This window comes from Bombina bombina, chromosome 5 (assembly GCF_027579735.1).
Source record: "Bombina bombina isolate aBomBom1 chromosome 5, aBomBom1.pri, whole genome shotgun sequence".
Classification (NCBI taxonomy): domain Eukaryota; kingdom Metazoa; phylum Chordata; class Amphibia; order Anura; family Bombinatoridae; genus Bombina; species Bombina bombina.
Genome location: NC_069503.1, coordinates 104608591 through 104621895, shown reverse-complemented (window position 1 = coordinate 104621895; position 13305 = coordinate 104608591). Strand labels below are relative to the sequence as shown.

General features: G+C 42.2%; 1 protein-coding gene across 1 annotated transcript in view; it reads left to right on the top strand.

The window, feature by feature from the left end:
* The window catches only part of LOC128661361 (uncharacterized), a 201328-nt gene that overhangs the window by 105832 nt on the left and 82191 nt on the right, over positions 1-13305 (top strand). The window contains 2 exon segments of the mRNA XM_053715625.1: positions 2105-2489; positions 2705-3298. Coding sequence (XP_053571600.1) covers positions 2105-2489; positions 2705-3298 — 979 coding nt within the window.

The following is a 13305-nucleotide window of genomic DNA, read 5'->3' as shown; positions in this document are numbered from 1 at the left end:
TGGTACAGCTTAAAGAGAACATCAGACACAGCACACACACATAACAAAAATGTCAGTCAGAGCTGACGGATATGTACACGTGTGTAGCACTCACTATCCTTAAGGCCTATTGGAATGATTAGTGGTCAAATAGAGGGAAGGAGGAGGAAACTAAAAATAAAATCTAACCTTTATTAGGATATTAAAAATTGGGAAATACACACAGAAAAACAACTCTAAAAACACTGGAAGTGGTAAGTTATTGGTATATAAATGCACAAAAACAGTGTATGCCAATTCAGAGCTGGTACAACTTATACATGGTAAGATAGCACTGGCCTAGGATGTTGATTTTAATCCATAGTCAGGGTATATATAATGTATTATAGGAATGGATATATAGGCCCAGGGGGTCTCATAAGAGAATAATTTCAAATCTATAATGCAAATAGATATTGCATATAAACAAAGATAACACAATATTTCCAGGTGGTTGCGTCTATAAATTGCTGTTATCTTGGATGAATAAAATACAAAAGCAACCCATAAGTGTGCTATTACTATTAGACTATATCATTTATTAGATATTAGATAATACTGCTAAATGAAACATTTAGGAATAATTATAACAAACAGTTAAAGTAATGAACCGTCAGTTGCAAAGACTTAAATTACTAGTCTAATAGCAGATAGTCTTAGATAACCACGGATGTAATGCAAAGATTGTTATCAATCTATATTAAGTTTTAAGTGTCTTAACAGCAGTAATATTTATATCAGTATAAATAATAGTGGATGATAGAAAAGTATAAATACAGATTGCAGTTGTTATTTTAGTACATTGAATCTGTAGTATCAATTAAGTGTACTTATTGCAACATTATCGTTACATTCATGCAGCATTAATTTGGTTGTCGTATAAAATGATATTCATATAGTATCAACCTGAAATTATACCTTGTATCAAAAAATACAAGTCTCCACTATATATGCACAATTATGTCTGATATAGAAATGCTGGTTATAGCTCAACACTAAGGAGGTCAGCGGTATCTGTTTATATCCTTAGTTAAATACTAAAGAGGCAGCTAGTGTTCAGTATGCTGGAGTGATCTTAGTCACATCCGGTCATTTGAACCACAGTATATTTAGCAATAGACACAATTCACTTGCGATAGTATATAGTATTATCATAAGATTAAGTTATATTCCCCCGTAAGCGAATGGCAAACAACTGTATAATAAATGTGCTAAAATGATAGCGATAACTGATGCTTGCTAAATAGCTATATTAAATTATATGATCTACCACGCGCTAGTATCCGCTGCGTGTAGTCCTCACTTATTATGCATCAAGTCGTACAGAATAATAATAACCACCACATTTATTCCAGCTAATTTTTTAAAAATGCTTATTTTATAAACATTAAACTAATCCCTGACATGTTTCGCCACATTTGGCTTTATCAAAGGGTCCGTGGGACACCAGTGGGACGCCGATGTGCATTCCAGCTGAGAATCACCACTGCACGGTGTGAGGTATAAGTATGGGGTAAGTCTTTGTTTTGTAACATGTTTTGTGTGGTCTGAGGAAGGTGTTAAACTCCCCAAAAAGTCACTATTAAAGATTTTTGTTTTCAATGCCGGTGAGTGCCTTCTGTTGGAATTGCTATTTGCTATTTGCGAGTGCTGGTCTGTGAGTAAAATATTGAATTTGGTGTTGGACTTTAGCACCCATCTAAGAGACGCTTGGACTTTTCTTTCATTTAATAATTTAAAAAAAAAACACTTTTTAAATATGTCACTTAATGGGCAAAGTGTTGTTACACAGGAGGAGTTGGAAATACAGGGAGCAAGTAAATTTCAATTTACTGATGAGGATGCATCAAGGATCAGAGTTGAATCTATTGACATAAAGGATAAAAGAGAATGACCAGACCACCTATTTACACATATACTAAAACTAAAGAAAAAGGTAGGTTACTTATCTGAATATCACCACAAAAGGTATATCCCCAGGGGATTTCGGATATCCCCACCATTGGGAGACATAATATAATATTTTGCAATAGATGGTGTGACTTACTGAACAAATGTTCTCTGGACTTGATGCTTCTCGTTATAGAGGAAACCTCACAAGTATTAAACAATGTGAAACTGAGTTACTGATTTCTGAGAGTACACAGATGCATATATTGATACATAATAAAGAAGAAAATTGGCTTGATACTCTAAAGAAACAAATTGATGATTACGAGAAGGAACTAGTAAGCTTCAAGGAGCGTAAATGTCAAGCAGTGATTGCTGACTACAGGGAAAAGCGAGTTTACAAATGGACACTGGGGCCAGAGGATAGGAGGACTATGAGACCTCACAGAAAAAGAGCCTATAAACCCTGCAACCTCACTACTGTGTATAGCTCAGACCAGAGCTCAGACAGTGAGGTACAGCAATCTGCAGTGACCGCACAACCAACTAACTATGGAATGGTAACTCACTCAAAAAACGAGGTAGGCGGTTCACAAGAAGGGGGAGGCATGGTAGAAAGAGGTCGGGGGAGACCGCCACGACAATGGAGGAGACGATACTGAGGGATAGCAGCAATATTATCAACCTCAGTGATCATCAACTTACTGAGATGGAAGAAAGGGTTTTGCAAAGAGGAATTACTTTTGTTCCCACTACAGTTGCTGATAATTTTGATTTACATGTTGATATCTATAAGTTTAATAGGACTTTGAAATTGAAAGAATTCTTCAAAGATTCCAGCATGGAACATCATAAGTTCAAGGCTAAAAGTACTTTTGACCCTAAAAGTACAAATGCAAGCATTAAGACCTTTTCCAGAATGCTGACTGAACAAATCTTTAATTCTTGCAATAATCATAAAGCAGAAGTCAAGAAGAATCTAACAGCACCTGAATGGCAAGCACTTGACACACTGAAGAAAAACCCAAATATAGTCATCCGTGAGGCGGATAAGGGTGGTGCCCTAGTTCTGATGAATTACAAAGATTACCAGCAAGAAATCTTGGGACAATTATCAGAGTCCATGACCTATAAGAGACTACAGGGTGACCCCATGAAAGTGTTCAAGGAGCGTATTGATGGCTATATCACAACTATTATAGAAATGGGATATATCAGTGCAGCAAATAAGGCCTTTCTTATAGTAGACCATACGGTCATTCCTATTATCTATACCCTGCCGAAAAAACATAAGGATCCAGAACATCCTCTGGGAAGACCGATCATCTCTGCCAGAGGCTCACTATTACAAACAGTGGCCAGTTTTGTTGATAGTTTTCTTCAACCTTTGGTACAACATTTACCCTAGTTTCTATTAGATTCAATAGAACTGATCAAACTATTAAAAGAAGAACAAAATGTGAGCGGTGATGACATCATGGTAACATTAGATGTCACAAGTCTTTACACTGTAATACCCCATGATGAAGGTCTGGCAGCAGTATTAAGACATTTAAACCAGCACCCTTATATTGGTCCATTACCAGAAGTATTAATCCAACTACTCGAATATTGTCTCACCTTAAACTACTTTAAGTTTGAGCAGAAATACTATTTACAAACAGCTGGCACTGCGATGGGGTTGAATGTGGCCCCATCTTATGCAAACCTCTACATGGCTGAATTTGAGAATGAGAGGACTGAGTGTCTTAAAGATTCAAAGATTCGTCTATTCAGATGGTACATAGATGACCTGTTCTTGATCTGGTCCAGACCAGAAAGTGAATTGGAAGAGTGGTTTATGGTCCTGAATGAAACTACAGATAACTTGAAATTTAAGATGACATATTCTAAAACAAGCATTGACTTTTAGGACCTCAGGATCTTTAAAGAAGAACAGCACTTGGAAACGACCCTTTTTAACAAGGAGACAGATAGGAACTTGCTGCTTAGGGCAGATAGTTGTCACCCACTGGCATTAAAACGAGCACTCCCAAAATCCCAACTTAAGAGGGTTATCAGGAATAATTCTATGGACACAATGAAAATCCAACAATTTACTGATATGAAAAAGAAATTTAAAGACAGAGGATATCATGAGAAGAACTTGGACCCGACCATGGATGAATTAATGACACTTACCCAGGAGGAGGCATTATGGAAAAACATCAGAAATGCTACAGAAGAAAAGAGATTAACCTTTGTAACTACCTATACGCCTGACAAATGGCAGATACCGGGTATCCTCAGGAGCAATTGGGAAACTGTGATCCACAATTACCAATGATCAATTATGAAACACCTAGGGTGGGTTATAAAAGAGGCAGATCACTACGTGACATTCTGATGAGCCTGGACTTTAAAGCGAGCTATAACCCTGGAACATGACTGTGAGCCCCTAAGAATGGATGTTATAGATGTAGTGGGTGTACGACATGCAATGGCCTGACACCAGGAAAATTCTTCATACACCCAACCTGTGGCCAAACATTTTCTGATGGCCAAAATGAAGTACATGATTATTGATCATGTTCCCCCCTCTGTCTAGGGGGGGTGATCGAGGAAAGCTATTGCTTCAGAAGGAAAGCAGATGGATCTTTACATTACAGACCCTAGTTCCTAGAAGACTTATTACAAATATGGACCTACACTGCTTTCTATGAATGTGTCAGGGTGCCAGGAATCATACTGAGACAAGAAGTGCAAAAATAATCACCATTTATTCATAGTAAAAAATAATGAAAAGTCCACAAGTCAAATAACAAGCCAGGAGTCAAAACCAGAGCTGGTAGTCAGACGAGCCGAGTCAGGAGCCAAAGCGAATAGTCAGATGAGCCGGAATCAGGAACAAGGGAAACAGCAGAGTTAGGAACAAGCCAGGGATCAGGAACCAGGAAGGACGTCAGGCAGCCAGGTAATACACAGGAACTCTCACAAACAGGTCTGAGACAACGCAAAGACAAAGCATACTGAACAGAGGCCCTTTAAATAATAAGTGATGACATCACAATTCTGAGACTGCATCCTGTCTCACATGGATGATGCACACCAGTCTGGCCATAAAAGGAAGTGTAGGAAATGAGCAGCATCCCCCACAATGCACCATAGTCAGGAAGAGAGGTGAGTAAAATGGCTGCCAGCAGCACATGGCAAACAACAGGGAAAAACCCTGACAGTACCCTTCACTCAATGACCCCTCCCCTGCGGGAGGACAAAAGGCTTATTGAGGAAACGGGCATGGAAGGCACGGAGGAGGGCGGGAGCATGAACATCAGAGGAGGGAACCCAAGAGCGCTCCTCCGGACCGTAGCCCCTCCAGTGAACCAAATACTGTACACGGCCCCTGGACATACGAGAGTCAATAATGCTGCTGACCTCATACTCCTCATGGTTGTCAACAAAGATAGGATGGGGACGAGGCAACACAGTGGTAAACCGATTACAAACCAATGGTTTCAAGAGGGAGACATGAAAAACATTGGAGATGCGCAATTGCAGGAGGAAGGTCAAGAGCGTAGGCCACAGGATTAACCGGACGGAGTATTCGAAAAGGACCAACATAACGGGGAGCCAATTCATTGGAAGGCACACGAAGGTTCAAGTTGCGGGAGGACAGCCAAACTCTCTCACCAACCTGGTAGGAAGGTGCCGGCAGATGCCTACGATCAGCCTGGAACTTTTGGCACTGCATAGAACGATGAAGGCAATCCTGAATCTGCACCCACGTGGAATGGAGTTGCCGGAGATGCTCCTCCAAAGCCGGAATAACCTGAGACATGAATGAATCGGGCAACAAGGATGGTTGAAACCCATAATTCGCCATGAACGGGGATAACTTGGAGGAAGCATTAATAGCACTATTACGAGCAAACTCTGCCCAAGGTAACAGCACAGACCAATTATTGTGGTGATCTGAGACATAGCAACGGAGGAACTGTTCCAGAGCTTCATTAGACCATTCCGCAGCCCCATTGGATTGAGGGTGATATGGCGAGGAGAAGGAAAGCTGGATCCCCATTTGAGCACAAAAGGAACGCCAAAATCTGGAGACAAACTGGCTACCCCGGTCTGACACTATCTCATTGGGTAACCCATGTAAACAGAAGACCTCCCGGGCAAAAATCGAAGCAAGCTCCTGAGCGGTAGGCAGCTTCATCAAGAGAATGCAATGTGACATTTTAGAAAAACGGTCAACCACCATAAGGATAACAGTATTGTCATTGGAAACAGGGAGCTCGACAATGAAGTCCATGGAAAGATGTGTCCAAGGACACTCACCATTAGCAATTAGTGATGTCGCGAATAGTTTGCAGGCGAATAGTTCCCGGCGAACATAGCATGTTTGCATTCGCCGCGGACGGCGAACATATGTGATGTTCGGTCCGCCCCCTATTCCTCATCATTGAGTGAACTTTGACCCTGTACCTCACAGTAAGAAGATACATTCCAGCCAATCAGCAGCAGACCCTCCCTCCCAGACCCTCCCACCTCCTGGACAGCATCCATTTTAGATTCATTCGGAAGCTGCATTCTTAGTGAAAGGAGGGACAGTGTAGCTGCTGCTGATTTAATAGGGAAATTGATAGCTAGGCTAGTGTATTCAGTGTCCACTACAGTCCTGAAGGACTCATCTGATCTCTGCTGTAAGGACAGCACCCCAAAAAGCCCTTTTTAGGGCTAGAACATCAGTCGTTTTTTTTTTTTTTTTCCCTGTGTAATCTAATTGCAGTTGCCTGCCTGCCTGCCTGCCAGCGTGTGTATCAGGCTCACAGCGTATACTGTGCCCACTTGCCCAGTGCCACCACTCATACCTGGTGTAACAGTAGTGTACATTTAAAAAAAGGGGGGATTCTACAAAGCAGCATATGTAAATATGCTATAAAAAAACAAATAAAAAAAAAACTTTTATTTTAGTACTGGCAGACTTTCTGCCAGTACTTAAGATGGCGGGGACAATTGTGGGGTGGGGGAGGGAAGGGAGCTGTTTGGGAGGGATCAGGGGGTCTGATGTGTCAGGTGGGAGGCTGATCTCTACACTAAAGCTAAAATTAACCCTGCAAGCTCCCTACAAACTACCTAATTAACCCCTTCACTGCTAGCCATAATACATGTGTGATGCGCAGCAGCATTTAGCGTCCTTCTAATTACCAGAAAGCAGCACCAAAGTAATATATGTCTGCTATTTCTGAACAAAGGGGATCCCAGAGAAGCATTTACAAGCATTTGTGCCATAATTGCACAAGCTGTTTGTAAATAATTTCAGTGAGAAAACTAAAATTGCGAAAATAAATTAAGTTTTTTTTAAATTTGATCGCATTTAGCGGTGAAATGGTGGCATGAAATATACCAAAATGGGCCTAGATCAATACTTTGGGTTGTCTACTACACTACACTTAAGCTAAAATTAACTCTACAAGCTCCCTACATGCTCCCTAATTAACCCCTTCACTGCTGTGCATAAAACACGTGTGGTGCGCAGTGGCATTTAGCAGCCTTCTAATTACCAAAAAGCAACGCCAAAGCCATATAACTCTGCTATTTCTGAACAAAGGGGGTCCCAGAGATGCATTTACAACCATTTATGCCATAATTGCATAAGTTGTTTGTAAATAATTTCTGTGAGAAACCTAAAGTTTGTGAAAAAGTGAACAATTTTTTTTTATTTGATCGCATTTGGCGGTGAAATGGTGGCATTAAATATACCAAAATGGGCCTAGATCAATACTTTGGGTTGTCTACTACACTTAAGCTAAAATTAACTCTACAAGCTGCCTACATGCTCCCTAATTAACCCCTTCACTGCTGGGCATAAAACACGTGTGGTGCGCAGTGGCATTTAGCAGCCTTCTAATTACCAAAAAACAACGCCAAAGCCATATAAGTCTGCTATTTCTGAACAAAGGGGATCCCAGAGAAGCATTTACAACCATTTATGCCATAATTGCATAAGTTGTTTGTAAATAATTTCTGTGAGAAACCTAAAGTTTGTGAAAAAGTGAACACTTTTTTTTTTATTTGATCGCATTTGGCAGTGAAATGGTGGCATTAAATATACCGAAATGGGCCTAGATCAATACTTTGGGTTGTCTACTACACTACACTTAAGCTAAAATTAACTCTACAAGCTGCCTAATTAACCCCTTCACTGCTGGGCATAAAACACATGTGTGCGCAGTGGCATTTAGCAGCCTTCTAATTACCAAAAAGCAACCCCAAAGCCATATACGTCTGCTATTTCTGAACAAAGGGGATCCCAGAGAAGAATTTACAACCATTTATGTCATAATTGCATAAGTTGTTTGTAAATAATTTCTGTGAAAAACCTAAAGTTTGTGAAAAAGTGAACAATTTTTTTTTATTTGATCGCATTTGGCGGTGAAATGGTGGGCATTACATATACCAAAATGGGCCTAGATCAATACCTTTGGATTGTCTACTACACTACACTTAAGCTAAAATTAACTCTACAAGCTGCCTACATGCTCCCTAATTAACCCCTTCACTGCTGGGCATAAAACACGTGTGGTGCGCAGTGGCATTTAGCAGCCTTCTAATTACCAAAAAGCAACGCCAAAGCCATATAAGTCTGCTATAATGGCATGTCTGGCACACAGTGTTGGGGCAAGGGTCCATCTGACCACTGATACCTGGTCTGTAAAGCATGGTCAGGGCAGGTATATCACCTACACTGCGCACTGTGAAGCGGGCGAAACCCTTACACTACCTGATCGATACAACATCATACCTGATGTTTTAAGCATGTTATTCCACAATTTAGGAATGTTAGGTGATTTATGCCCTTTATGGATTAAAACCAGACTCTGCATCAACTATGTAATTTTCCATGGGAGTTTTGCCATGGATCCCCCTCCGGCATGCCACAGTCCATCTGTTAGTCCCCTTGAAACAACTTTTCCATCACTATTGTGGCCAGAAAGAGTCCCTGTGGGTTTTAAAATTCGCCTGCCTATTGAAGTCTATGGCGGTTTTGCAGAAGTTTGCGTTCGCCGTTCGCGAACCCAAATTTTTATGTTCGTGACGTAACTATTAGCAATAGGTTGAAGAAGACCCACAGGAAGACGTCGAGGAGTCTTATTCTGTGCACAAACTGAGCAGGGAGGCAACATACGCAGCAATATCAGAACGAAGACCTGGCCACCAGAATTGTCGAGTGACAGACCAAATAATTTGGTTCTTGCCTGGGTGACCTGCAGCTTTAGGATAGTGGTAAGTGTGCAAAAATTTAGTTTGAAGATTCTCAGTAACACTTACTACTAGTTTTCTCAGGAGGTGCATTGGTTTGTGCATCCAGGATCTCCTCCCCCAAGGGAGAAGTCAAATTAGTACGTATGGTAGCCAAATATGGTCAGGAGGTATAACAGGAGTAGGTACAGACTCCTCCTTGGACAGAGGCAAAAATTGTCGAGATGAGGGCATCATCCCTAACATTCTTACTACCAGGCAGGTAGGAGACCACATAATTAAACCGAGACAAAAATAGCGCCCATCTGGCATGTCGGGGCGACAAATGTTTTGCTTCAGATAGATAAGTTAAATTCTTATGGTCAGTAAGAATGAGCACTGGCACGCTAGTACCCTCGAGAAGATGCCTCCATTCCTTGAGTGCCAAAATTATGGCCAGTAATTCCCTGTCACCAATTTCATAATTGCACTCCCCTGGAGGACAATTTCTTAGAGAAGAATCCACACGGATGCAAGGAACCGTCAGGCGTAGGGACGTTGAGACAAGAGGGCACCTACTCCAGTCCTCGGACGTATTGACCTCAAGAACGAAAGGCAGGACAGGCGTAGGATGAGCCAGAACTGGAGCGGCAGCAAAGGCAGTCTTAAGACTATCAAAGGCCTTAACGGCAGTAGGTGACCGATGGAGTGGATCATTCTCTTTATGGGTCATGTCTGTTATAGGTTTGACCAAGGAAGAAAAGTTTTTAATAAACTTTCTATAGAAATTGGCAAACTCCAATAAACGTTGAATAGACCGAAGACCAACTGGGGGAGGCCACTGCAGAACTGCAGATAACTTGTCAGGATCCATGGAGAACCCTGCAACGGAGATAACATAACCTAGAAAGGTTACTTGAGTCTGATGGAACTCACATTTCTTGAGTTTACAAAACAGGCCATTCTCACGTAGTCTCTGAAGAACCTGTGAAACATCAGAACGATGAGCCTCAAGTGTGGGTGAGTGTATGAGGATGTCGTCTAAGTACACCAGTACACTGTTGCAACATATCTTGTAGGACATCATTAATAAATTCCTAAAAAACAGCAGGAGCATTACATAGGCCAAAGGGCATTACAAGATACTCATAATGCCCGCTCCTGGTGTTAAATGCTATTTTCCATTCGTGACCCTCCTTAATCCTAAAGAGATTGTACACTCCTCTCAAATCAAGTTTAGTAAAGACCGTAGCTCCCTTGAGGCGGTCAAAGAGTTCTGTAATGAGCGGAATAGGGTAAGCATTCTTAATGGTAAGACGATTAAGACCCCTATAATGGTCTTAACTTGCCACCCTTTTTCTTCACAAAGAAGAAGCCAGCCCCTGCAGGAGAGCAGGATTTGTGGATGAGTCCCCGTGACAGAGCATCGGCAACATACTCCTCCATAGCACAATTCTCTGCAACAGACAGAGGGTACACCCGGCCCTGAGGAGGAATGGCTCCGGGTTGCAGGTCTATGGCACAATCGTAAGACTGGTGAGGAGGCAACGTACCAGCACGCACCTTGTCAAACACATCTAGGAACACTCGGTACTCCTCTGACAATTGAGATACCGAAGAAGTGCACAAGACTTTAACTGGTTTCCAAAGACAAGTGGAAATACATTGCAGGGACCACAACAAAATTTCGGACCTGCGCCAGTCGAGACTGGGATTGTGCTTTTGGAGCCAGGGATAACCGAGAACAACCGGTTGCGGAGAGTTTATCACCTGGAACTGGAGGGTATCAAAATGGAGAGCCCCAACAGCCATGGACAACGGAGCAGTTTCATGAGTAACGAGTGCGGCTGAAGGGGCCTGCCATCAATGGCCTCAATAGCAAGCGGAACGGACCGAGGCAAAACAGGAGTGGAGTGCTTTGATACAAAAGCACTGTCAATGAAATAGCCCGCAGCACCGGAGTCAACAAGAGCCTGAGTGACTATGGAGGAGTCCACCCAGGAAAGGACAACAATGACAAAAGGTTTTTCCTTAAGTGGTTCCGGGGACGAGGATAAACCACCCAAGGTCTGCCCCCAACAGGACCTTAGGTGTGAGTGTTTCCCGGCCGTGTAGTACAGGACAAGACTTCAAAAGGTGGCCCTGTAACCCACAATAGAGGCAGAGCCCCTCCCTCCTCCTAAAGGCCCTCTCTGCCGCGGAGAGATGCATGAATCCCAACTGCATTGGCTCAGCAGTACCTGGTGACTCGGGACCAGGAGGCATGGGAGGAGAGGTAGGCATGGGTGGGAACAAACACGTAAGAGACAATGGAACAGGAGGCTTCCGGACGCGCTCCTTGAAAGAGGGCCTCTCTCTGAGTCTGATGTCAATTAGGATCAAAAAAAGACACCAATGCCTCGAGATCCTCTGGTAAATCTCTGGCAGCAACTTTGTCTTTAATCGCATCAGAGAGCCCATGAAAGAAGGCGGCAACAAGGGCTTCATTGTTCCAACCTACCTCTGCGGCAAGCGTACGGAACTCAATAGCATACTGAGCAACAGATTTTGTACCTTGCTGAATGGACATGAGTCGTTTAGCAGCAGAGGAGGAGCGAGCCGGAACATCAAATACCCTTCAAAAGGAGGCCACAAATTCAGAGTAATTTGAAATCACAGGTTTATTAGTCTCCCACAAGGGATTAGCCCAGGCAAGAGCTGTATCAGAGAGTAATGAGATGAGAAATCCCACCTTAGCTCTGTCAGAGGGAACCGCCTGAGGTAACATCTCAAAGTAAATGCCCACCTGGTTCAAAAACCCTCTGCACTGAATAGGTTCGCCTCCATATAGCTGAGATAGAGGTGCGGAACCGGACATGCTCCTGGTAGGCATAGGTGCAGCAGCGGAAACAGGAGCAGCCATAACTTGCGGGACACTTTGGTCCAAATGTGCAGTGCGAGTCAGCAGGGTTTGCAGGGCTAGTGCAAATTGATCCAAGCGGTGATCCTGTTCATCTATCCTGGAAATGATGGCAGGTAAAGGTGGATTATTAGCACCATCAGGATTCATGGACTTTGCGTAATGTCAGGGTGCCAGGAATTTATTCATAGCAAAAAATAATAAAAAGTCCACAAGTCAAATAACAAGAGAGGAGCCAAAGCCAGAGCTGGTAGTCAGACGAGCCAAGTCATGAGCCAAAGCAAATAGTCAGACGAGCCGGAATCAGGAACAAGGAAAACAGCAGAGTCAGGAACAAGCCAGGGATCAGGAACCAGGAAGGACGTCAGGCAGCCAGGTATTACACAGGAACTCTCACAAACAGGTCTGAGACAACGCAAAGGCAAAACATACTGAACAGAGGCCCTTTAAAAAATAAGTGATGACATCATAATTCTGAGACTGCATCCTGTCTCACATGGATGATGCACGCCAGTCTGGCCATAAAAGGAAGTGTAGGAAATGAGCAGCATCCCCCACAATGCACCATAGTCAGGAAGAAAGGTGAGTAAAATGGCTGCCAGCAGCACATGGCAAACAACAGTGAAAAAACCCTGACAGAATGAGCATGTATGACATATATATTAGTCCAGGTATGCCTGTTTAAGATTGCTAAAGGACCCTAGGAATTACATGCCTATACTAAGAAGATTCTACAATTCAATGTAAAGTTAAGCATATGACATAAAATTGCTAGATGAAACCTGTGGACATACAATGTATATACAGATTGTGTTAATAATTGCATGTGAATATTTATTTTTGTAGAGATTGGATCAGGCTCGATAATGTGGCTTTATCTATGTATTTATATGCCAGACTGTAGACTTAGAGAGGATATTATATGATCATGTTTATAAATTTATCAGCATGTTGTGGCATTACGATATTGTTTTTAAACAATTTCAGCCCAATTTCAACATGACAACACCAGGATAGTTGATATCGGTACTAGTTATAGGGTACTCATATTTTAGCTATAAATGCTTCTATGAGCCAAGTATATATAAGTAGTAGTATCTCTATGTTAGCTGGATATACATATAATATAGAATCACATTTTACACTCACAGGTCCAAATAGGATTACTATTGAACCAGTATTTGATGCGCTGTATGGTGCTGATCTATATAGTCACAAGGATGTACGATTTATTAGACCATGTGATACAATTAACTCCTATTAAATAGCACTTAACG